Here is a 25,962-nt window from a genome sequence, read left to right as displayed (position 1 = left end):
GTGTTGGTATCTATTACTTTTTCATTTAGCTTATAGATATTATTTAATAATACAAATATTCAATTATATTTTTGTACTGTATACATTATATATGCAATATAGGGTATACATAATCAATATAGACTATACCACAGGTTTGCTCTTCATTGTTTAACAGGCATAATAATATAATTTAATACTCCTTTTTTTCCTCATATAAGCTTAATTGATTAGTCCTCTATGAATTAATTATATAGTCTAATTAATTAAATATCATGACGTGGTTTATTTTGAGATTATTTGCGGTCCCTGTGCTAGAGGAAGTCCCGCCTCCCCTGACCCACCGGAGACCCCTGATTGGCTCAACGAACGTGTCGCTCAAATAACAGCCATGTCTGTATTATGGCTCAGATGCGGGAGAGGGGACCTTCGGCTTGACTCGGTTTGACTTCGGGGGATTAATCTCACGGTTTTACCTCTGGAGAGCGGAGCTGGGATCAGCTGGTGCATCCTCGGAGGAGCTCGGGCCGCGGAGCCTCTTCATCAGCGGACAATCACGATGAGGAAGATGAAGATAATGATGTTTGTTGTCGGAAGCTGAGACGGCTGTTTGCTTTCACTCGAGCCCTCACAAATAAAGAGGGGGTTTCTCGCAGGAGGAGAAAAGGCGGTCGGACCCTCAGAGGATCATAGGTGCGATTCATTTCCCCCAGAGGTTAGACGATCCCAATAACAAAGCGTCCAGATGATGTCAGGGAAGCATTTCAAGGCTCATGAGGTGAGCTGCTGCATCAAGTATTTCATCTTCGGATTCAACATCATATTCTGGGTGAGTCAGGCCTGCATGTGGATCCTCAGCTCCTCTTTCTGAAATGACAGCTTGTTTTCTTTTTGTTCTCCATCTGCAGCAGCTTTGATGTCTTTGATTTAATCCTCGGACATCAGTGTTTTTTTTTATTATTCGTTTGATTTCCTGCTGTGTGAACACGGATGTTTTCCTCCCCTGCTCCTGATGTGCACTTGCTCCATGCATCAGCTGCTTTTGTTTCTTGCACCGTGTTGTTTGTGTTGTCAGCAGCTTCAGGGTTTAAGTGAAGCTCTGATGAAGGGCTGTGTAATTCCCTCTGGGCTGTGAGATAACACCCTATATCACCCCTCATCTGTTCATGTGAGGACATTTCAGTGTCAGTGGTGTTTGGGTGGAGGCCGCAGAGACAGAGCAGACATGATCACTCTGTGTTGAGGAAAAAGAGAAAACATCTCCTGTGGTTTGGACTCACCACTGACCTCGAGAGGAATTTCTGAAAGGCCCATTTTTCACCAGACCAGCTTCTTCTTTAATTTACTGAGCAGCAGAAGTGGGGTCAGACATAATGGCTCGAGGAATGTCATTAATTAACGATACAGACTGGATATCAGGGTTGGGAACTGAGGGCAACTCAAGATATGATACATGATCGTAATCAGGTTTAAATTACAGCCCTGATATGGATAAGGGCTGATTATGGCTGTAAATAGCCCACTACATTCTTTAATGATGACTGTTCTAACAATTCTGTTTAACTTATAAAATGTGAGCAAACAAATGACTAAAATAAAGTATTAAATGACAAATTTATGATCAGTTTATTGTAATTTTTCATGGTTGTTATTATATAATTGTTCAGTTGACTTGTGCTTCAGTTGTTCTGTTTGGGTGCCTTGACATAATGTGATTTACAGCGAAAGAAATACAATTTTATTGAACATTCAGCCAGTAGTGAAATGTCCTCAATGCCCCGAATCCTGACTTGAATTGTGGTCTCGAACTCTTCCACTGTAGGTGGAAACTCGTACTAATCCGCTCGGGCCGTTTAAAGATGCTTTCTAATGTGGGAGTCTCCAGCTGGCTGCAGACTGAGCTGAGAAATATTTAGTAATGGACCAGAGCCAGGAAAATCTCTCTGTGGTTTGTCTGTGTCCGTGCTTCTGTGTGATGACTACATGTTTCAATAATCCCGCTCTCTCCTCTCTGTCTCGTCTCTCTCTCATCTTCCTCTCTGTCAGTTCCTTGGAGTGGCGTTTCTGGGCATTGGCTTGTGGGCATGGAGCGAGAAGGTGAGTCTTATGAACAATTTTAATTTCTTCACTTAAAGACATGTGCAAATAATTAAATCCATAAACTAAGTGGTATCATTTACCTTCACCACTGGTCATTCACTCATTTGTCTGCACAGAATGGAAGCAGTGGCTTGACTGAATCAGAAAGGAATGTCATGATTTCCGGAGGGACAACCCTGTGAACAATAGGCTCTGAATGGATCTGATGCATTTTCCAGATTCATTCATTGTGTGTCTCAGTAGTGGTGGTTTAACAAGTGGACACATAGTCCAGGGAAAGTGTCTTGGATTTCACTGAAGAGCTTCCAGATAGAGCCCGTCTGATTCATCAGTTTAGCCAGTCAAAGTTCACAGAGCTTAACCATTCACAGACATATTGGTATCAGTGTATTTCTTTCACAATACGCACCAATGAAAACTTTTATTTAACAGATTGAAAAATGCTATATTTTGTGTAACAAAAGTCAAATAATGTATTTTATGATATGCTTCTATATTTTATATATTTCTACATATTTTGGTTGTTTGTCTTTTCATTGTATTTATAGCAGATTTAATTGTTAAACTGCAATGTATAAACCCTACATTACATTTCTTTGTCTAAAGGGTTTGATAAAAACATCTGTATATCTGCTAATTCTGAATTGGTATGTGAACAGTTTATGCCCTAATATTGGCATCAGCTTCCAAAAGTCAACATCAGTCTGGCTCTACTTTAGATTTTTTTTAGATGAATGCTTAACACATGACTGAAACTAATGATTGTGTTAATTTTTGATCAATCTGATGATTAACAGTTTTACTCTCACATCAAAGGAAAAACATGTATTCTTGCCAAGAGTTGGTTGATAAGAAAAGCGTCACTAAGCTTGGCTCTGTCCAAAAGTTACAAAATCCACCTGTCAGCACTTTTAGAACTCACTTATCAACACAATATATGGGTCGTTTTGTTTTAAACACAAACTGAAGTCCAATGGGTGTGGGATGTGCTGAGGTCTCTCTTAGCCAAGAGCTAACCAGGAAGCTGCTAATTTAAAATCATTAATCTTCATTTCAACAGTTTTTATGTGGATTAAACAAACAGCTGCAATGTATGAGTTTAAGGCCTTTAGAGATTCTGGCAGACAGATTTTGTTAAATCTGGACAGATCCAGGTTAGATGTTTTTCCCTGTTTCCGGTATTTATGCTGGCTGGTTCCTTTTCCATATTAACTGTACAGATGTGATAGTAGTTTCAGGTTGATTCTATTTATCAACCAATCATGTTAATGTTACATTATTCAAGGGTGTATAAGCGTGGAAGATTCGATTTTCCTTTTCATTTCTTTCATGTGATTTCGAACCATTTCTCTTTCAGTGGCGTGACCCTTCTATCCATTCACTGTTTTACCTCCTCACCAGGGCGTTCTCTCCAACATCTCGTCCATCACGGATCTGGGGGGTTTCGACCCTGTGTGGCTCTTCCTCGTGGTGGGTGGCGTGATGTTCATCCTGGGATTTGCCGGTTGCATCGGAGCGCTGCGGGAAAACTCTTTCCTCCTCAAGTTTGTACGTTCCCTAAAGCCTCCATTGGTGTCATAATATTATTAGTGAAATTCAGAGAGCTGTGAATGTTTGTGTATTTTCAGTTCTCCGTGTTCCTGGGTATCATCTTCTTCCTGGAGCTGACTGCAGGAGTCCTGGCCTTTGTCTTCAAAGACTGGATCAAGGACCAGCTTAACTTTTTCATTAACAACAACATACGCGCGTACAGGGACGACATTGACCTGCAGAACCTGATAGACTTCACCCAGGAATATGTGAGCATGATCTTTCCTTATGCCGAGTATTGATTTCACCTCAGTGTTGTTTTTACTTTGTGAGGATCATAAATATGAGCTGTTGTTGTCTTTTTAAACTCACAGTGGGAATGTTGTGGAGCTTTTGGAGCAGATGACTGGAATTTGAACATATACTTCAACTGCACTGATTCGAACCCGAGTCGAGAGAAATGTGGAGTGCCATTTTCTTGCTGCACCAAAGATCCAGCGGTATGTGTCACCAAAAAACACAAGTCAATCCAAAGTTATTAAAATCACAAATTTGCCTCAATAGGCTTTGCAATCTGTGCAGCATTATGACACAATCTGTGCTCAGACCCTCAAACGGAGAAAAAGTTTTGGACAAAACATGACCTCATCTCCTCCAGGAAACAAACGCAAAGAGGGGGACAGAGAGAGATAAGGAGGCTGATCCTGGAGGATAAAGATCCAGATCTAAAACATCTGGAATGAGTCACTGAAAGCCAGGAGAGGGAGAGAGGTCTTAGGAAGGCCGAAGGTCCAGCAGCAGAAAACTTGATGGAAGAGAAAGGACAGACAGAGGAACACCAGGGGATAGGGAGGGAGAGAGAGAGGGACATCTTGGATGTTTATGTGTTTGAGGGAATAAATAACAGATGTTAGTTTACAGTCATCTCACCTGTAGGACTTGTACTTGTACTACACTAGTTTTAATAGTTAATACAATTACTGACAGGAGAATGATGACAGATAAGAGGCATGAAAAAAAAAAAGATTTAACTGGAGGTCTTTCTAATTCACAACCAGTAAATAATTTTTATGGTAAAACACTCAAACCCCTGGGTGTAATTTGATGTTCTTGTTTCTCTTAGGTAGAATTTAATCTCAGTAGGTCTCTGTTAAATATGTTGAAACATGTATGCTGTCTGCTGTTGGAGGGGAAATTGTGAAGGTCCTCCCTGTGACAGGACAGCCTGGTTATCCGCATCCTCCAGCTGCCTGACTGACGTTGTTGGCTTCCAACAGGATGTCCAGGCCTCAGTGTCCTCTTTGACACTGCCAGCACAGCAAAGCGGCTGGGAGGAGTTAACTTAAACTGAGGCACTTTTTTTGGCAGAAAACTGCTGCACAGAGAAAAGCAGTGACAGCAGCAGACTCACTTCACTGTAATGGAGGTTTCACAAGAGCCTGTTTTCATGCTGAAATAAGGACATGCGGTTCCAAAGAGGTCAGCCTCTTACAGGGGAAACACCTCATGATGATTTGCATCAACAGGAAATGAAAAAAACACCATGTTCCTAGATGTTAACACTTGCACTGGACACTGACTTCTGTATCTGCCAAACATGAGACACACCTTAGCATCTTTAGGCCAGGTTTTATTACAAGACCCATTTTTATGATTTCATATCACTTGTTGATGAATGCAGTTTATGTAAAGAACATTAATTTTCCATGCAAATAAATGTGCAACATAAGTAATATAAAGCATTGAATTTAGGTAATTGAGGCCACGTCTTCACAGGCAGATTTTAAGACAGTTAATGAGACAAAGTTAAGGCTGGAATGTTGGTCTGTCTTTCGTTGAATGCCATACAAAGTTAAAAACCAGACGTCAATCGTGATGTTTCACCTCTTTTAAAAAACAATCTAATAACTAATTAAAAACAAAGGTATCAGGAATTTGAAAACTCGAACATACAGTGATAAAAAAATACGTAACGTGTACTTTGACATTTTAGTTTGGTCCATGTCCCAACCATTAACATAGAGGAGGCGAGATTTATGACCATAATGCAGCCAGCCATCAGGAGGCGATTAAGATGCTTTAGCTTCACTTTTGAGGAGTGATCACGTCCAACTTTATTTACAGTCTGTGATCTTGACACTGACAAAAGTGACAAAATCATCATTACAAAAGAAAAGAAAATGAAATCCATGTTGAAACTGTATATTTTCTGTAAATATCTTGACTTGAACTGAATTCTCTTCACAGGAGGACGTCATCAACACTCAGTGTGGATACGACATCCGAGCAAAAACGGTGAGATAACAGAACCTGAGACCCTCCCCTTGTCTGAAACCACGCTGGGGCCATAAAACAGCACGAGTGTGAATGCTCTCACTTATTTTACCTCAGTGAAAGTTATATGTCCGCATGAGGTCATTAGGTTCCCCACCCTGGGCACAATGTTGCTCTTTCACTGTGTTTCCCCCAAAACTCCCCATTCCCCCAAAATGCAGCAGCTGGCTCTCCATCAGCATGCTGGCTCCTGTGGTATTACTCATGCTGCAGCAATGCAATGGGGATTGAAACCCCCTCCCCCCTCATCATTAGCTTTGGCTGTACTCCACAGAAGCATAATGTAAGGAAAAGGCTGTGTTTGTTTTCTCGCCTTTAAAAAAAGGCAGAGTGGAGCAGATTTAATGAGTCAGAGCAGGAAAACAGTGAGCGGAGTGTGTGTGTTAACAACCAGGTAATGAAAATAAGAATAAAGAAGAAAAAAAATCTTCATAAGAAATGTCAGCTGCACTGTAATTCTAAGATTTCAGGCTTTTTAAGGATTAATAAAAGTAAAAGCCACAATGTTTCATCTGCATGTGATTATCAGGCTGTAGTATTGGTCTGACTTGTGTGTTCTGTTCTTCCAGGACTCCGAACAGCGAACTTTCATTTATATCAAAGGCTGCGTCCCTCAGTTTGAGAAGTGGCTTCAAGACAACCTGACGGTAGTGGCAGGCATCTTTATTGGGATTGCGTTACTACAGGTGAGGAACAGTGTCAGCGGTTTACTCTGACATCTGATCCCTGTCAAATTCACATCAATCTGACTCGTCGGTTTGTTTCTTTGGTTTCAGATTTTCGGCATTTGTTTGGCACAGAATCTTGTGAGTGACATTGAAGCCGTGAGAGAGAGTTGGTGAGTATCAACAGGAGGGATAACCCTGAGCTACAAAGAAGAGTTTAAAATCTCAACCTTCACTCAGGAACAAAATTTTGCCTTTAAAACTAAAACAAGAAACAATAATAATAATAATGCTTTAGCCTCAGTACGGCCTCAAAGATCTGTTAGCAAGTCTTGTTCTGTATCTGTGCATTTTATTACTTGATTGTTCTTAAATCTGCCGTCTGTTTTATGCAGTTTGTTCACCTAAGACCTCCACAGAGTCACCAAAGGCAAGACGGATGTACCAGGTTCGTAATATTCTGTTTCATCATTAACATTTCAGAATGAACTAATCGAGCCCATCCCTCCCCTGTGGATTGTCTTTATGCTGAAAGTTTATTTCTTCTGCAGGACTCAGCAGTTTGGACACCAACTCTGAACGGAAATCAAATCAATCAGTTAATGTGTCCAGCAAAGACGAGCCTCTTTCATATGTACATAGTAAATTTTAGAGTTATTTTTAGAGTTATCCGTGGCCTGTTTTTGAATGAAGAGCAACCTCTGAAATGTACTGTAGCTCTTTATACAATATTAATGCAGTATTGGCAGGTGTGATGTCATGCAGTGTGGTAGACGAGCCTGTGATGATTAAGGATCTCTGGACATGTAAAGGTATATTGGTCATTTTCTCTGAGGTAGCACTTCATTTATAAAAGGCTCGTGGTTTTATACGTCTCACAGCTGCAGGTTTTTAACACTGCATGTAAGGGTTGTGTACAGAGCTGAAGTGATTCTGGAAATGCACTGCATGCCTTTTGTCTACTTGTAGGACATTGGCTCTCTTAACTGTATTTCATTGATGTAAAGTATTTTAAAATATATTTGGTTAGCACTTTGTTGAATGTTTAATTAGGGAAATATACTTAAAGCTACGGAGAGTTTACTTTAAAATTTTCTTTGCATATTTGGATTGATCACACTCATCATACAGATATATACAGTTTTGTGGGGCTGAGGTAGAAATCATGGATGTCGTAGGTTTGTAAAATTGCAGTTTGTATGAGTTTGGCAGTGACGTCAAATCTTTAAATATACTGAAAGAAACCAGAAGATGTGGCATGTAAATAATAAGTTAAAAAAGAACTCAGCCTTATGCACTTTAATCTTCATATGAAGTGATGATGCTCATTGCAGCCACTCAGCTTTTGTCATGACTGACTGTTAGTCACGCAACGGCCACTGGAGGGGGAACTTTCCTTACAAAAACAACTTTGAAACTGCATCTGCAACTTTATGGTGCTTTATATTTGTCAGATCCATCTTGTTCAAAAGCAGCCTGACAGAAAAAAAATGTTTCAGCACATTTTAAGTGTTGTGCCGTTCCTTGCACATTTACCTTTATCCTTATTATCAGTGTTCACTCTTTCATTTTTCTAAATTTTTAAGATTGTTGTTGATTTGTTTCTTTGATGAAATCTGCCTAATGATGATGTCGTTTTTGTTGTGGCATTTCCCCCCCCCCCCATTTTGATCTTTAAGTTTTCACTGGAAAATAACAATACAAGCTAATTCTAAGGCTCATAAAGAAAGATGTGCTGGTAGCTCCTGATGAACATAGAAATCATTTATAAATACATCTTGTTGTACTTGAAATCAGAGCACACGGACGCTCGCACCAGCATCATTTTTAAATGAAAACTTGGAAACTAAGATACAATTTATATGTTTAGATTTTTAAACATTATAATCTGCAGTATAACAGAACTAGGCGTGTTCTCATACCAGCATCTAAAATGCCTCAGATAATACCGGGTCAGGCATCGACACTGAGTGCGCAAATCCATGTAGCGATGCCACATCTTTAAAGTATATTTATTTCACTCAGAAAAAAGTGCTAATTTCTTTTCCTTAAAATGTAAATAGCTTGAATCTGAAGTCCTGCATTTGGTAAACATTGCAGTTGTACAGTGTGAAGATATTTTCTGGCCAACGCTACACTACTGGATTTCATTTTGTCATTCATGCCCAATACAACAACCTTGTGTTGTGCTGCCTTGCTGGGAAGTACTGTTTTAAGAGCGAGAGAAGGAGTGATTTTGGGTGTAGCATAGCGTTAGCCAGAGCTAGCTTATGTCAGCAATTTGGCAATATTTCACACTGGAAAGTTGTAAAAGGTTTAACGGCGACATGTATCATATGCAGGAGATCAGTTTTGAGCTGTTTATGCCCTGATTTATTTGTTTGTGTTCTTTTACTCTAATAAAATAAGTTCTATGTTATTTAATTCTCTCTAAGCCAGGCCATACAACAATGAGAGCCATCATTACTTTCATACAGGGTTAGTAGAATATATATAGAAAATACGTTTATAAGTTGTTTTTTTAATGCACTGGTATTAGATCGGTGCTCGGTAAGTCCAGGTATCATAATATTTGTCGTTAAGGGTAAAATTGCAGAACATCTCTAAACAGAACAGCATAGCATGGAAGAGAAAACATCCTTTTCTTGAATTAAGTGAAGGGGACCTTGCAGCAGGTTACGCAGCTTTTCCTGAACATACACAAAAGATGTTAACCAGTATACAGTATGCAGTTTGAAATCTTCTGATCAATGTATAAAGCAGCCATATGTCAAATATCTTTATTTCCCCACTTAAAAGCTTGATATGATTGTTGGTGTTTACTGATCTCACTCTTTCTTACCACTCAGTGCCATACTTGTACCTTCTACATACTCCTGATGATTTTGTTTCATGTGTAATCCTGATACTTGTAAATGGACAGTGACAAGTTGTAAATATATATCTTAATAAATGTGTTTCTTTCTATATTTTGGTCCATGTTGCAATGTGTTGTTTTTTTGTTATGCTCTGTCAAACTTTAACATTCAACAGCATTTTTTCTAATAATTCAAAAAAAACAGTTAAGTAAAGCCTTTTACCCAGGAGCCCAAGGGATCAGGGGGCTGCATGGATCTTTCAGTAATGATAACAGGACAAACAGTGGAGGGTTTACTGTGGACAAAAGTCACTTACGTCTAATCAAACACACCCAAACCAAAGAGGTTATTGTCCCTTTACAGCCAGTGTCAAACAAACATATCATTCATATCCTTTCACATCCAAAACAACAACGGGCTGTAAATAAAGATGGACGGCATGGCAGCTCCCTGAAAGTGAAGCCAAATGGTCTTGATTTGGTGGCTGGCTGCAAAGTCCTCCTCAAATATTTTATTCTCAAAGATGATTTGAGGTAGTTCATATAACACTGACTGATGTTAGTTCAAGTGCTAATTTTTCCTCTAAGTTTGGTTGATTAGTGAAGTTTGGTTTTAGTTAGTTACTTGATGCTATAACAACCTGGTGAAACTTCATGATTGGTCAAGCGTGTATATTGGTGGAAACCTCGCTGCTGAACAGACTCTGACTCCAAATACACAAGATGGAAGCTTTTGGGTTCAATATGTTTCGGCTTCATGTCTGGGGCGTGGGAGGAAGTGGAGACACGTCATCAGTGTATAGTTTATATACATTACATGGTCCCATCTCATCAAGAAACACACACTCTTTTCTTTCAACACATCACAGGTAATTAGCTATTTAAAGTAGATAGACAGCTTTGATACGTGTGTGTTTGCTGTGTTATCAGCGACTGATTACAAACCTCTGGTCTGACCTTTGACCAGATACCTCAGAGTTACTTCCAGCTCTTTTCTAAACTCTATAGAAAAACAACATCAGACTCACTGCTGCTGATACAGTCAAGCTTCCTCTCAAACGCATTCACTCACTCTGCAGTTTTTGATCATCCAGACGCCATAACCGTTGTTTGAAATATAACCCATGAACTGAATTCATGTGTGTGCAGGTGTCTCATCCAGATGTTAGATGTGTTCGAACTAAACACTACAGTTGATTTTAATGATCGTCACACAACCAGAGAAGTTGCTATAGTAACGTGTCTCCTGAAAATGTCTTTCACACAGTAGAAATCAGCTGACTCCCTGTCCTGACAGCCCCCAGTGGACATGTACTTGCAATTTACCTTTTCATTTTTTTAATAATGTCACTGCCCTCTACTGGCTCCCACTGAGTTTGAGAACTGAGTGTTGAAATATGAAGTTAATATTGCCCCATCTTAGAATAGTGACCTCATTTGCTTCATAGAAACTTGTGACTGGAGGTCATTATGAGAAAATGGGTCCCTGGGCACACACAAAAGCGCTCCCTGGCTGAAGGCTCCCTCTGAGATCATTGTGTGGTCATGTTCTGTCACTGTGTAGCTGTGTTGTGTCTCATCATGGTCAAACACTGACATCCACTGGATGGATTTAGTTTTGCTATATATTCCAAATCTACTCTGTAAAAATTGTTCTTAAAGAGAATTATAAGATTATAAAATTGTTCTTGAGTATTTTCAGTTTTCCTATCACCTCAGTTAAATGAGAGATTTAATATTTGACTCTCTACTTTAACTATATCTTTTAGACATGAGATTCAACCAGCAAAATATGTGATCAGATTAATAACTAATAATACAAGTATTAAATAATAATAATAATAGTAAATTTCATTTATATTACACCTATACCCAAGGCAAATTTAAAAAGTAGGGAAATGAAAAATAACAATGAAACAAAACAAGGACAGAAAGTAAGTAAAAAACTAAAACTGATTTTTTAAAAATTGGCTGAGGGGCTTTAGGTTGCTTAAGGACTGAACTTTTTTTTCACATCAAATAAGATGAAGATGGGCCGTAAAATCAGATTTACTAACAGACAAGTTTTGTAAACCACAGTTTACAGCCCAGAAATATAAAGGGCTTTATACAAGGTTTAAAAGGCATAATGACAATAATGAGACAACTAAAATGGTGCTCAGACACATATCACATCCACTCAAGTTTCATTGTTGTCTGTCAGTACTTTTTGAACACAAACCTGCTAAATAACAGACAAAAAACAAACACACAAACCAACCAACAAACACATTTAGAGGAGTGAAAACAAAACCTCCCTGGCAGAGATAATAAAAAAAGCACATGGAGTGTAATTAAACTGAGTTAGAGAATTGAATAAAATAAAATAATAAGAAATAAAAGTTAAGTAAAAACAGTGCAGTGTAAGAAACAGGTGAGAATGATACAATACTGAGTGAGTGTTTGGTCTATTCTATCTGAATAAAGACAGTTGAGTAGGTGTGAAGATGAGTTTCTTGTCCTGGTGATGAAAAATGATTAATGGTAAAACGAGGGAAACTTTAACGGATCCTTTCAGGTGATGGGGCCTTTGATCAGCCCTCATCCATCCATTCACATGGTGATGAGGAACAGCACTGCAATATCACAGGGTGGTTGCAATCTTCCATCTTCCACATCTGGCAATTTTGTTTGTGAACTCCAAGGACATTCATGGTGAGAAAATATTCATTTTCTGTGACTGAAATCTGCTAAACCTTAGGTCCTCCTCAGCTGCTGCAATATGAGCTGGAGGGCTGGTTCCACAGTGAGACTGCCCACTTCCTCCACCAAGACTCAATGACAAAGTATTGACTGTTCATCCTGGGGAGGAAGTAGGTGAAAGGTTCTGAACATGAGGACGTCTCTCCGCCACCTCCTGGTAAATATACATGTTTCTTTATGAATTCTATCAAAAATAACATGACCCATTATCTGTTGACATCTGCCTCTGGAGACTTTAACATCCAGACATCAAGTCTTGATTATTGATAAGCTGAATGATCAGATAATCCCATTTCATTGATCAATCAATCAATCAATCAATCAATCACAGCCGGCCCACTGTATTAAAAGAGGGCACCTGGTTGCATCTGCCAATAGCAGAGGTCCCTGTGGAATCAGTGCGGGCCCAGTTAATGATTCGCTGGTTATCTCGTACTTAGTACTTGAGCGTGGAGTTTGGAGTCTGCCCTCCTCTGTGATAAAACCTAACAGGAGAAGCTCGGACTTGCTTTGCCTTTCTTTTTTGGCCCTCTGCTGCTACTGACACTGACTCTTCTCCTCTCTGTGTGTGTGTGTGTGTGCGTCGGTTTTGATCCATCTGGCTGCAGAGAGAGGACACACAATGTTACCTCTTGTTGTGTTCTTGCTTTGTACAGTCGCCTCTGTCTCAGCTTCTGCCAAAGGTGAGTGGATGACTTATTGTGACTTTTTTCTGTGTGCTTATTTACTTGGGATGTTTAGAGGTGAGGGGATCCTTTCAGTAAATCTCTTATAATGAAGCTCCAAAATAATCTACGTCAAAAACAGGTATCGTTCAAAACAGCAGTAACAGTCAAAGAAAATAATGAAACCAAAAAGTTGGCAGGTTGTTTTTGCTTCTTGATATATCTAATTCTGTGTTTGATAGAAGACAAACTGATCCAGATTCATTCATTCATTTATTTGTTGAATTCAGCTCCACGTTCCTCAGAGACTGGTGATGAAATCTAATACTGACACGTCAGTCTGTCTTCCCTCGTGGGCCTAATGCCCTATCAGCCTGTCGTTAATTGTTCAGAGGAGAGATTTTTATCTACACCACACTGTGAACACACCTAGTGATTGAATCACTTCAGTAGTGCCTCCTGGGAGGGTCTTCCTGAAAAGCAAATGAAAAGAGGATGAGAAATAGAGAAGTGTGTTTAGTGGAGGTCAAATTTAGAAAAATACAAAAGTTAGGAGATTATTTGACCTGATATTATCTGTTGAGATATTGGAGAAAATGATCTGTTTATACTCTATACAGACTTTGTGTACAGAATGCAGTACAGCCTTGTCTCAAGATAATTCAAACTTATAGCTGTTTCCAAATATTTCTTCTACAATTCACAAGGAGAGAGAGGTGCGACAAGACATTTAGCAAGTCATACTTGAGACTTAAGGGAGATAAAGAGAGCCATTAATACATTGAGCAAGGTATCTCCCTTAAGTCTCCGTGTATCTCCCTTAAGTCTCACGTATGACTCGCTAAATGTCTCGTCTCACCTCTTACTCCTTGTGAATTTTAGGAGAACAACATGAGAAACAAGTCAGACGAAATAGATATTAAAGTGAATTCAAATATGAGGATACAGCTAAGACTAAAATGAAAACATTTTAAGGTGCTGACGTGATATGAAACATTAAAAAATAAAACCTAGGTTAATGAATCTGCACAATCAGACCTTATAATATAACAGCTGAGAGTCCCTCTTCAGATGACTCTGACTTCCTCCGCTCATGTTTCCTCACCATCGTGTGTGTCCTGTGTTTCTTCAGGTGGAGCTGCAGGACCCCGGCTCAACAACGACCAGCTGTACAAATTCAGCTACACCACAGAGGTGCTGGTGGACAAGGCCCGGGGGTCGAGAGAGGGCAGCGTCGGATACAGGATTTCAAGTGATGTGGACGCCAACCTGGTGTGGAGAGATCCGAGCAGCAAGGACAACCAGCTGATCCAACTGACGGTATGAAGAGAGACAACAGGACATCATTATGTTGTGCATTTACTTAACTTTTAATTAAGTGACTTGTAACTGTGAACACAAAGTTGAGTATGCTCACTCCCCTTTCCTCAGAGTAACTGATAGTTTGTTGAAATGTCTGAAAAAAGCTTTGAATGATGAGGTGAATGAATCTCCGTTGAATAGATCTCAAATGTGAGGCTGGAGCCTTTGTCCCATCGATCTGAGAAGAAGAGTGTCCTCCATGGATCAACAGTCGAAAGTGTTTTGGGGAAAACCAAACTGGCAGCTCTGACAAAACCTTTCATGTTGCATCTTAGAAATGGAAAGGTGAGTTAACTGACTGTATATTCATTTTCATTATTTTCTTATCAGTGCAAATGTCAAAATGACATTGAAATAACAGAAGGTATCATCTGTACAAGCTCTTATTGTTTAAGATGTTTCTCTTATTTTAATATGCTGTCAAAGTTGTTCGCCTTTACCGTAGTGGAGGGGATATTGTCAGTACTATGGTCTGCATTGATTTATAGTACTAATTGTTTTATACATAATATAATGTATACCCAGCCCTAACCCTAATTAAGAGTCTTAAACATATGAGGGGTATTTACATAAGGGACATAAGTTCAGTAGCCAATTGTAATGGATGTCTTCAGTGAATTATTGAATTTTACTTTTGCTGTGCTGGAGTGATGATGCTGGCAGGGGAAATCCCATATGTGTGTGTGTGTGTGCAAAGGTCGGCAGGTTCAGGCTCTTGGCTCATGTTATTTGTGACATGTTTGAGCTTCAGCCAAACTTATCTTCTGTTCTCATGTCATATCATCCGATAATAATTTAGCAATAAGCTGGCTGTAAGATATGTCATTTAAAACCTTGGGAGAAGAATAATATGATGGTATATATTGCTGAGGAAACTGTTTGAAAGAGTATATCTCTTTACCAAATACAAACGACTTTGAATTAATGTTGGTCTAGAAATCCAGTAAAATGATCAAGCAACCTACAGTGGAGCAATAAAAATACTTCAACATCTTACTGAATATATTGCACATTCCTACTACTCACTGGAGGGATGTAGAAGAACCCATTCAAATATGGTGCAGATGTACGTTAAGGGACAGATCCAGGATGTTTTGTTTTACACACTCTCTTTAACTGTTTTATGACAACATGAATTATTTACAAATTTCAAACCACTTCCTCTTTTTCTTCATATTTCTCGTTTGGCCCTAGTGGAGGTATGAGCTCCACTAAGTGTCATTCTAATTCTGAGAAATAGTAGTTTCTTTTCTCCAGATGAGAAACAATATTTTAAATTCGCTAAGATAAAGCAGCACTTACATTTTGGCTAAAATTTCACCTATTAGGCTTAATGTTGTTTCAGTGTGGACGAATGAACTGTTGTTTTGTGTGTGTGTGTGTTGTGTGTTGTGTGTGTGTGTGCGTGTGTGTGTGTGTGAGAAACACGATAGATCAGTGTCTCCCCTGGTGTTGTTGGTTATTTATAACAGTGGCAGGCTGTGGCAGATACACAGAGCAGCAGTGGACAATCTATTTCTGGTGCTCCTATCTGATGTTGTGGTTGAGCGCCACAGATAAATTACATACTGTATAGGCGACAGTGTGGGATGATGTAACACGCCACTTTCTACACTCATGACCAGGACACAGAATCCATTATTCAACCAAAGTGAAATGTCACAGGAGAACTTTGCGGTGGGATGTGAATCTTATTTATCAGACGATAACCGAAAAACAAATAAAAATTGTGCGAAATTAACAGGTCAGGGCTGTGTATTCATGTTTTATTATTAATAAGCTACTTTTAGGCCCGACTGATACAATAGCATGACCCATGATATATTTTAGCTTGTCATTAATATAAGTCATATCATTATCATAGTCAGCCTTTTACTTTATTTAATAAGGAATAATTATCATAAATGTTTATTTATATTATATATTTATGTTGAAAACTAAATTGGTTGATATATCATTACAAGATTTTTCTTCAACCTATTAATTATCATCATCTGCCACAATAATCCAGCATTAGTCAGATTCTAGTTTATGTTTGGGATGTGTTCCTGCTCTAAAAGCAATGTGCTAATGCCAAAGTATTTCTGCTTTGTTTTTGATCTGTGCTTCATAGAATATATGTCACTTTTATAAGTAATGATCTGTAAATAGGACCTGATGTCATGTGTCATGTGCACAAGTGTGCAGGGAAAGCTGACACCCTGAAAGCCTTTGTGGGATGCAGCACGTAGGTACAGGGCTGCATCAGCTGCTTCACCTACAGTGCATGTAACACTTCCATAGTTAAAGCATAAAATTCTGTTTAACATGTTGCTTTCTTTTCACACATCTGCTGTAGGCTAAAGCATTTTATTCCTACTGGGCTGAACCTGTAACCATCAAAAACCTTAAGAGAGGGCTGGCCAGCTTACTGCAACTACAGCTCAGTACTGGGAAGGTTATCGAGGTAAATGACCCAAGCCTCTCATCACATTTGTGTATTTTATATTGTAAGACATGTAACATCTTGAATTGTGTCTTTGAACAGAACGATGTGTCTGGACGGTGTAAAGTCGAGTACAAGGCAGCTCAAGGTCAAGTGACGAGAACCAAGAACCTGGAGACGTGTAAGACGGCAGAGACTGGGTTCACCACACACAGTCAGGTCAGTCAGCGTCCAGAACATAGACTGTATATCGAAATAGACGATGTGTCCCCCCTTCCTAACACTGTCCAGAAATGAAGCCTTAATATTCCTGATACAAACGCAGCCATCTTGAAATCATTTGGATTCAAAGTCTTACGACCTGATGTTCTATTTACTTATTCGAGACCTTATATCAGAGTGTCAAGGTCAATCTCACCTGTCAATCATGACATTTTAGAGTTTCAGATAACTAATTAAAACCAAACTAGAAAGCATCAGTGTGATAAGAACTATCCAAAATGACAGAAAAAATTTGACTTGGCTTTTCATTTGGTCAGTGTTCTATCCACTAACATGGTAGAGGCAGGGTTTATGACTTGTACTGCAGTAAGCCACCAGGGGGCGATTGAGACATTTTGGCTTCTCTTCTCTTTTGGGGAGCAGTCATGTCATCCATCTTTATATAGAGTCTCTGATCAGACCAACACATTAAATTGTGCTAAAATATGAATTTTGCTGAATCACGTGTCAACATGTCCCCCTTCAGGTCTTGGGTGTGAACAGGAAGTCCAGCTCTGTCACAGTGTTCACTCTTGAGGATGGTTTCATCCGCTCTGCCGTGGCTGAAGAAATCCACTTCCTGGGCGTTAACGCCCGCAGAGCTGTGGCAGCTAAAGTCGTGTCCAGGTTAATAGCTTATCAGCAAATAAATCTGCTGTTCTGTGTCTCACATGAGCAGATTGTACATTTGAATTTTCTCGTCTTCCAGGCAATCCCTCACGCTTACAGGCATGGGGGCTGGACCTCTGGAAGCTGCTGGGAAAGACGTCGCAGGGGTCGTCAAGTCAATCGATGCCAAACTGGCAGCTGTTGGTATCGTGGCTGAGAAGTTCAAACCCCAGTGCAAGGGTTGTCCATCAGTGAGTTCACACCTTCACTTTCATGCTTATACACAAACACGGTTCTGTCTTGCCACCATGGACAGACGCCATATATTCTGTCTGTGCAAACACAACAATAACACAGACACAACTCAAACCAAATAGATTTTGAAACTCCTTCCTGCAACTCTGAAGAATAATTCTGGCAATTCTGGGTCTTATTTTTATCATTTTATCAAAGAGGATCATTCAGGTTTTAAACAAGGTGCTTTGAGTTTGGCTCAACCGAATTATTTTTGTAAACCTGTCTCATTGTCTTATCACTGGTCTTTCTTGACAAGTCTGACTTATTCTTAACAATATCACTACATGACTCCACCTCGTTTTTTCCACAGGCAACCAGAGGGGTGCAAATGTGCACAACAAGTGCAGTGAGGGAAAAATGAGAAATGTGCCGGTTACTATTAATAAATGTATAAGTTATAGGATATGAAGTCTTTCATATGCAGTTTCAATAAGACAAAACAATTATTGAATCTGTAAAATGTAAATTTCATTCTCTTTTGATTTTCTTCTGAATATTATTACAAAATTACTCTTAAAAAGCACAATTATTAAACAGATACTGTTTATTACTGTCCAGAAATGATTGACTAACGATGATCTGTCTTCTAATCCCCTCTCCCGTGTTTGTCCTTTTTAGCTTTTCGAACATTGGCAGACTGAACAGAAGCAGCTGGAGCCAGCTAGTCTGTCCAAATCCATGGCTCCACGCAGCTTCCTGGCCCTCATCCAGAGCATTCGGAAGGCGTCCAAGGACGAGATCCTTAAAGTCCTGAAGAGTGCCAGCAAGACATCTCTGTAAAGCAGCCTCTCCACTTTTCCTACATCATTTACGTCCTGTTGACACCACCACTCTGCTCTTCTTTGAATTACTGTAACTCTGAAGCTTTGCAATGTCAGGACCTAAGAGGATTCACTCATTATTATTCTGTTACATGTCGTCCTGCTGTTATCAGACCTCAGGTGGTGGATGCTGTGACCTCCTCCCAAACTGCTGCGTCTCTAGATGCCATGCTTCAATTCCTCAACTTCACCGACTCCAAAGGTTTGGTCCTGCAGGAGAGATTCCTCTATGCATGCGGCTTCGCTTCACATCCCAATGAAAGGATGCTCCAGGCTCTGCTGGTGAGTGGCATGTTGTTGTCAGTAGTTAATGACGTGAATATTTTCTATTTTCATTTTTGTTTGTTGCTGTATTTTCCACTTCAGAACCACTCAACATATATGAATTTTTGCCCAAAAATATAGTAATGTTTTAAATATTTTGGGAAATGTTGAATTTTTTTTAGAATATATCATTTCAAGATATTCTTAAATTATATGCCAGCATGTTATGTTTCCTATGAATTCTAATAAGAATTGTTTCTTTTTCAGGAAATTTCTAAGGGAAAGATCGGCAGCACTGACATCAAAGAGTCTGTGGTGATCATTATGGGTGCCCTGATCCACAAACTGTGTAAGAAAGGAGAGTGCAACCTACCGGTAAGTGGAAGATGCCCTCTGAATGGATACAAATACAAGTTCATATTAAATCTAAAGCTGCAACGTTTATTTTGAAACACATGACTGTTTTATGTCAGGTAAGATAGTGTATGTTGGATTATCAGGTTATAGTCATGGACATGAAACTTTCCTCTTTGGAAATTTGATAAAACCTCAGTGGATCCATGAGCTGACTGACAACCTTCTGCTGTACGTTTACCTCTCAGACAGTGGTGCAGGTGAAGAGGCTGATTTTGGACGGTCCTGACAGCACACAGGTGGCATCTGAGGTGCAGATGTACCTGCTGGCTCTAAAAAACTCTCTGCTCCCCGAGGCCATTCCCATCTTCACCAAATACGCAGAGTCCGAGGTCGGAGCCTACAACACCATCGCCCTCACCGCCCTGCAGAGATACGACTTAGAGCTCATGACCGATGAGGTACGTAGCAGTAAACATTTTGTTTGATCTGATGTGTGTTGATGTGAACAATATGTGGATTTAATTAGCGTGGAGCAGAAGCAGAATCCATGTATTTCCCTGTCACCTCAGGTGAAACGGACAGTGAACAGGGTTTACCACCAGAATCGACGGATCTATGAGAAGAACGTGCGAGCGGCTGCTGCTGACGTCATCCTCAGTAGCAACCCATCCTACACCGAGGTCAAGAATCTGCTCCTGTCCATCGGACACCTGCCTCATGAAATGAACAAGTACATGTTGTCTAAGATCCAGGACATTCTCCGATTCCAGATGCCTGCCAGGTGTGTAGAGGGAAATCCAGGGGTGTAACACAGATTCTATACTTTTTAAATCTAAAGTGTTTAAAAACTGACAATGATTTTCAAAAGCACTGGGTTTGAATCCTGTAACCATATGATTGTTTTCTGCATTTTTCAGCAAAATTATACGCCAAGCTATGAAGGACATGAATTCCCATAACTACAACCGGTTTGCTAAAGTTGGGTCATCATCTGCCTACTCAGGATTCATGGCTCGTAAGTAATCAACAGTTTTCTCTCAACCATAGACTATAAACAAAGATGAACGATGTGACAGTTCCCAAAAGTGAAGCTAAACCATCTTGATCGCCCCCTGGTGGCTGACTGCATTATAGGTCATACACCCCTCCTCAATGTTAGTGGGTAAGACATGGACCAAAGTAAAAAAGTCAAAGAAGAAAAAGAATTTCTGTCATTTTAGGTGTGATGTGTGTTGTCAAGTATTAATATAGCGAATAAGTTTGGTTTTAATTAGTTATTTGATAATATAACAATGAGGTTAGACATAATGATTGATAGCTGAGATGGGTGGCTCGCGATTGCTCGAGCAGGACCTCAATCACTGCCCTTACTCTCATTCCAAATGTGGTCAACAGAGCAAGATGGCGGCACCCTTATCCGAAAATGTTCAGCTGAATTATTGTACAACGGGGGGAACAGGAAATGCATCGTCTATCTTTATATAAAGTTTATGTTCTAAACCTACAAAAACAAAGATTTCCAGAAATATCGTTTAAGTATTTCCAATTACAAAATTCTTGGTGAGTCAAGAAAACGTTTTTTGCGGAATAAGACTGGTAAGATTACAGCTAATAAGCAAGTCTAACAAGCAAAAAATCAATTCTCTGCAGAATCTGCTGATGTGACGTCCACATACAGTTTGGACATCCTGTATTCAGGCTCTGGGATCCTGAGGAGAAGCAACATGAATATTTATGGTGCTAGTAAAGGAGCAATGCTACATGGACTGCAGGTGAGGAAATAAAAGAAATGATTAGATATAAATGATTGTACGATACAATTAAAATATCAGGTAGTGTAAGTGAAATTTTCCTATGCCTAAGTGAAATGTATGGATATTCCTCATGTCTTCTAGGTGGCAATTGAGGCCCAGGGTCTGGAGTCGCTGATCGCTGCTACACCCGACGAGGGAGAGGAAAACCTGGAGTCATTTGCCGGAATGTCGGCGCTGCTGTTCGATGTCCAGCTGAGGCCCGTCACATTCTTCAAGGGCTACAGTGACCTCATGTCAAAAATGTTCTCAATGACCGGGGAACCCATGAACGTAGTGAAGGGACTCATCCTGCTGACTGACCACTCTGAGGTAACAAGTTACGACCATGCACACCACCAGAGTTGGTATCTCTGGTGGTGTGAATCAGGGTTTCATTATTCATTATAACCAAATCCAAAAATGTGTTAGTGTGTCAATACTTTCTCACTTCTCTACTCTGTCTGAGGCACTGATCCCCAAATCCACTGATTCTGACAAAGACAAATCTTTTGCAATGAAATCCTGCGTAAACCTTAATTATCAGTGTTAAAACCTAGAGTGCAACATAATCAGATCTTCTCTCTTGTTTTTTCTACTCCGCTCCGGTCCTGCAGGTCATCCAGCTGCAGTCTGGTCTGAAGGCCAGTGCAGAGTTTCAAGGAGGGTTAGCCATCGATATCTCTGGAGGCATGGAGATTAGTCTGTGGTACAGAGAGTCCAAGACCAGCGTCAACAACAGGTACAGTCCAGACATGATACAGTCTGCAGCCGCAGCAGGTGGAGTCGCCTGACAAACCTTAACCTTACTGTGATGTGCTACATACTGTAGGTTGGCCACAGAGAAAAGAACAAGTGCGGAACGATTATCTCACTGGGTGCGTTGGTGAAGAACTATATGTACAGTGTGATCTAACAGAGGGCAAAGGCCGTTGTGATAGACAGACAATTCCTAGAAAACTAACCTTTGTGACTGCTGCGAATAGATTCCTGTGGATGGTGGATTCATGTGAACTTTAGAAAGGCTATAAGCGCTGTCTGATTCACTTCTTCCACCGGCACGTTGGACATAATCCAATATCGTGCCTCACACCTGTCTCATTTGTACGTTTGTTTGGACATGACATCAACTCTGTCCAGCTCCCTATTTTAAAACTTTACAGTCAATGGCAGCTGAAAACAGAACACGTCATTATGCCAGTGCCGCTTAACTTGTTGCATCTGGTGATGAAACCAGGTTTGAACAGCAATGCTGCAGGTTTTTTAATGTCCATATATGAGGAGATTCTCTGGTGCAGGACAGGACTGTCTGCACCTCAGCACTTTGTCATATTCTTGATTACAATACAATAAATATTTTTAGACCAGTGTCACAGGAAATGTTTTCTGTTTTGATGTTGTTCTGCACTTCATCACTGTTCAGAGTGAAATCTCGGGTTTGGACTTCAGAATGATTTGACCCGTGTGTGCAGGGGAATGGCAGAGGCAGGTGAATGGATCAGCATAGTTGTACCTCTTCCACTCTGATAATAGACTGGCAGGCTATCTATAGAAGCAGAACAAACCACACTGGCATCTTTGCCAAGGCATGTCTCCATGAGCAAAGTTACAGAGGTTGAATTTTTAACTGCTCTGGCACAGACTTGGAACCTAAGGAGAAGTTGGCACAAGGTGGTTAAACTCTCTTTTTGTTGGTGTTTTTGAGAACACAATCATGGCCTCAAACAAGGAAATCAAGGGGCCAGTGTCACAGAAAAGTGATTTTGAGCATATCAGGAGTAACTAAAACAAAACTAGTGTCCAGCAGCACTGACGATAAAGTAAAATAAGTCACCAAAGGGCCGTCTCTGAACCGAACCTGCAGCCACAGCAGGACGACTCAGGCCTTTGTATGCCATGTGCCTGCTAGCTCATCTGGTAGCACGGGTGATGATGCATCATTTGATCATTACTTGAGGCCTGTTTGAATCATCCAGAATTCATTGCAATTCATTCCTACCCAATATAATAAAAACATTTTGTGCAATGGATAACTTGATTTCAACCTACTTGTGGTTTCAGAGGAGCGCTCGTGGTCACTGGTAATGTTACTGTGGACATGGACTTCATGAGAACAGGTTTGGAGGTCAGCTTTGAAACCGAGGCATCGCTGGATTTCATCACCACTGTCCAGTTCTCTGAATATCCCTTCCTGGTGTGCATGCAGATGGAAAAAACTACCTTCCCCTACAGGTACTGCACGACCCTCTCAGTATAGAAAAGATTATTTGGGTTTTTATTATTGAATCAACAAAACCTAACTTGGGATTCTTAATGTTCTGCTTTCAGTGAACACCTGACCAAATATGAAAGCCTGTCATCAGGTAAAAACGTCATGACGAGTAAGAGCAAGAAGCAGCTGGTCCCCGGCTCTGAATTCCCTCTTCACCAGGAGAACTCGAACATGTGCAAGAGGATTTTTGACTCCAGCTGGTAGAGACACCACAAGCTGTGTCCAGGAGCTAATGTTCACTCAGAGCGGATTCATTGCATTCAGACAGCTATCACACCTCAGCCTCGAGCAGCAAAGAGGGAAAATTGGTGAATGTTTTTTTTTAACAACACATGCTGTGTTTACATTCCTGTGAGTATTTAAGTAATTTTAATTTGACATTTCGTTTGAAATCAGATTTCTTTGAAAATGTATTTATGACAGGCACATACTGGATGTTTTACTTGATGTGTAATACTCAGCACGAATGGTACCAATGTAATTTTCCCCAGCACAGTCACAGTGAAGATGTACAGTGCATGTAAATATCACACTGGAGATAATGAATTAACTTCCCCATGAACAAAAGTTCTCTCTTTTAGTTCACATTCCTTTGTTTTTTAATTAAATATATTTAATGTGGAGGAGCAGTTCTGTGTTTTATATATGCATGAATCATCCATCCATCCATCCATCTGTCCATCCATCCTTGCACTATTTTCGCAGATTAAAATCATATCTATAAGAATGAATCCATCAACACTTGAATATATTTTTTGTACATCGGCTGAAAATAAACATCCACTGGAAACACTTAGAAATACCTTTGACTTTCAGCTCATGGATTAAGCAAAACAGTTACCCAGTTACATATGTTGTTCCTTTTGTCTTTAAAGGGGCATTCCAATTCCTTCTTTTGGCTTAAATTCCAAAAATGTCTCATAAAAAAATTACATTAAATTACATTTTTAATATATTTTATGATCACAGACCTTAACAGAGCGTCTGTATTGATGTCACATAGCTGATAAGCAGTCAAATTTGACCCAGCAGGATATTTTTAAATTCACCTGTACTAAACAACAGCAGTATTGGTGCAATTTCATTCGGAATAGCTTAGCTCATGGCTCTCGATTCACCCCTTTGGTCCAGACCATTATATCTAATTATTTGATGGATTGTTTTATTTCTATTTACCGGGGGATGAATCGAATTTGATCCTCTTACTTTCCCTCCGACACCACTGCTTTTAATTTGTGACCAGCGAAACAAATCATTAGCCTCAACTGTGCTCTGTTTTAGTGTCGGTTAGCCATGTTAGTATGCTAATAAGGTAAACTATTATCATGAGTTTGGTTTATATAGTATAATGTCTGCTAAATCTCAGTATATTAATATATTATAATTTGTCATCAAGAGTATATTATTATTATTATGCTAACATTAAAAGCTGAAGGTACTGGCCTCACAGAGCTGGATAATGGCTGTAGACTCAGATTTGCTCATTGAAAATCAGTGATTCCTGTTTGGAAGTTCTGATGGTTTCAAGTGCAGAATGAATTGAGATATTTCAAGATAGAAAACTAAAACTGATCCTAGATTATATGACACAGATTTTGAAAGGTACGTTTTTCGTTGTACTCCGTGTTTTGAAGATTCAGTCAGTAGCATTAGCTTCACTAGTAAACAACCAGCCCCTGTGTTTATTGGTAGTTTGTGGTACGTCAGACAAAATGTTCCTAACTGTCCAAAGTGCGACTTGTTGATCCAGGTGAGGCAATCAATCTTGACTTTTCTTGTGTCACAGCGGTGACATCAGAGCCCCTGCTGGCATCCAAACACAACAACTGGGCCTTAATGTAGATTCTTTAGAAACCACCGAGAGCAGCTGTGGGCAAACCAGTGTCTGCCAGTCTCGCTGCATCCATGGCAACCAAATCAACAGCAGCAAACTGTCAGGTTAAACTTAAGCCCCAGGCCCGGGTGATGTTTCAGTGTCACCAGAAGCTAACCTTGCAGGCTGGCAGATGCCAAATGTGTACTTCTGCAGGCATAAATCTGTTTGATTGCCTTTGACCCATGTCATTTACTTTTCCGTGTTTTTTGTGGTGAAACCCTATCGGCCATGTGTCAAACCTCAGACAGCCACAATAATTAGGTCAGGGTGATCGAGGGGAAGACAATGCAAAGATATATCCGCATTAATATATTTATCAATCAATATAGGAAAGGTGAGGGAATATCCAACAGTGTTTAAGTGTTTAGGGATGGACACATGCATATATTGGTCAATGTAGCCACAGCTTTATCTTTATTGAAGAAAATGCGACATAATTTGGTTATATTTTATTTATCTTATTGTGGTAAATTTGATCAATTAATCCTCAATTAATGGCACCATGTTTTTAACCAAACATTTAGAGGATTAAGAAGTTACTACATTGGATTAATTAATAAATAATACATCATTCATTAACATTTCAAAGATCAGTTATAAACCTTTAATAATTAAGAACATAATTTGGGATCTCCATGTTGTGAAGAATCCAATCACATCTACTGTTTGATCAGCTTGTTGGTTTGAAGATTCAAAAATGATTTATTAACATTTATCAAACAATTAATTAATCAATCGATCATTCAAGATTTCTAT

General features: G+C 39.7%; 2 protein-coding genes across 2 annotated transcripts; both read left to right on the top strand.

Annotated features, from left to right (window-relative positions):
• The first annotated feature begins 366 nt into the window (after positions 1-366).
• LOC109637867 (tetraspanin-5) lies at positions 367-9,577 on the top strand. Its single transcript, XM_020100501.2, has 10 exons — positions 367-808; positions 2,026-2,076; positions 3,481-3,627; positions 3,708-3,878; positions 3,984-4,109; positions 5,857-5,904; positions 6,513-6,629; positions 6,720-6,781; positions 7,004-7,056; positions 7,160-9,577. The coding sequence occupies exons 1-9, from the start codon at positions 725-727 to the stop codon at positions 7,014-7,016; spliced, it is 819 nt and encodes a 272-aa protein (XP_019956060.1). The 5' UTR covers positions 367-724; the 3' UTR covers positions 7,017-7,056; positions 7,160-9,577.
• Positions 9,578-12,294: 2,717 nt separating this feature from the next.
• mttp (microsomal triglyceride transfer protein) lies at positions 12,295-23,953 on the top strand. Its single transcript, XM_020100490.2, has 19 exons — positions 12,295-12,364; positions 12,816-12,890; positions 14,005-14,192; positions 14,376-14,519; positions 16,573-16,680; positions 16,762-16,878; positions 17,408-17,547; positions 17,630-17,780; positions 18,445-18,602; positions 18,761-18,929; positions 19,179-19,286; positions 19,514-19,726; positions 19,838-20,049; positions 20,186-20,283; positions 20,919-21,040; positions 21,164-21,391; positions 21,676-21,800; positions 23,120-23,290; positions 23,387-23,953. The coding sequence occupies exons 2-19, from the start codon at positions 12,830-12,832 to the stop codon at positions 23,532-23,534; spliced, it is 2,661 nt and encodes an 886-aa protein (XP_019956049.2). The 5' UTR covers positions 12,295-12,364; positions 12,816-12,829; the 3' UTR covers positions 23,535-23,953.
• Positions 23,954-25,962: the final 2,009 nt, after the last annotated feature.

Source organism: Paralichthys olivaceus, chromosome 8 (genome assembly GCF_024713975.1).
Source record: "Paralichthys olivaceus isolate ysfri-2021 chromosome 8, ASM2471397v2, whole genome shotgun sequence".
Classification (NCBI taxonomy): domain Eukaryota; kingdom Metazoa; phylum Chordata; class Actinopteri; order Pleuronectiformes; family Paralichthyidae; genus Paralichthys; species Paralichthys olivaceus.
This window is presented reverse-complemented; position numbering and strand designations above follow the sequence as displayed.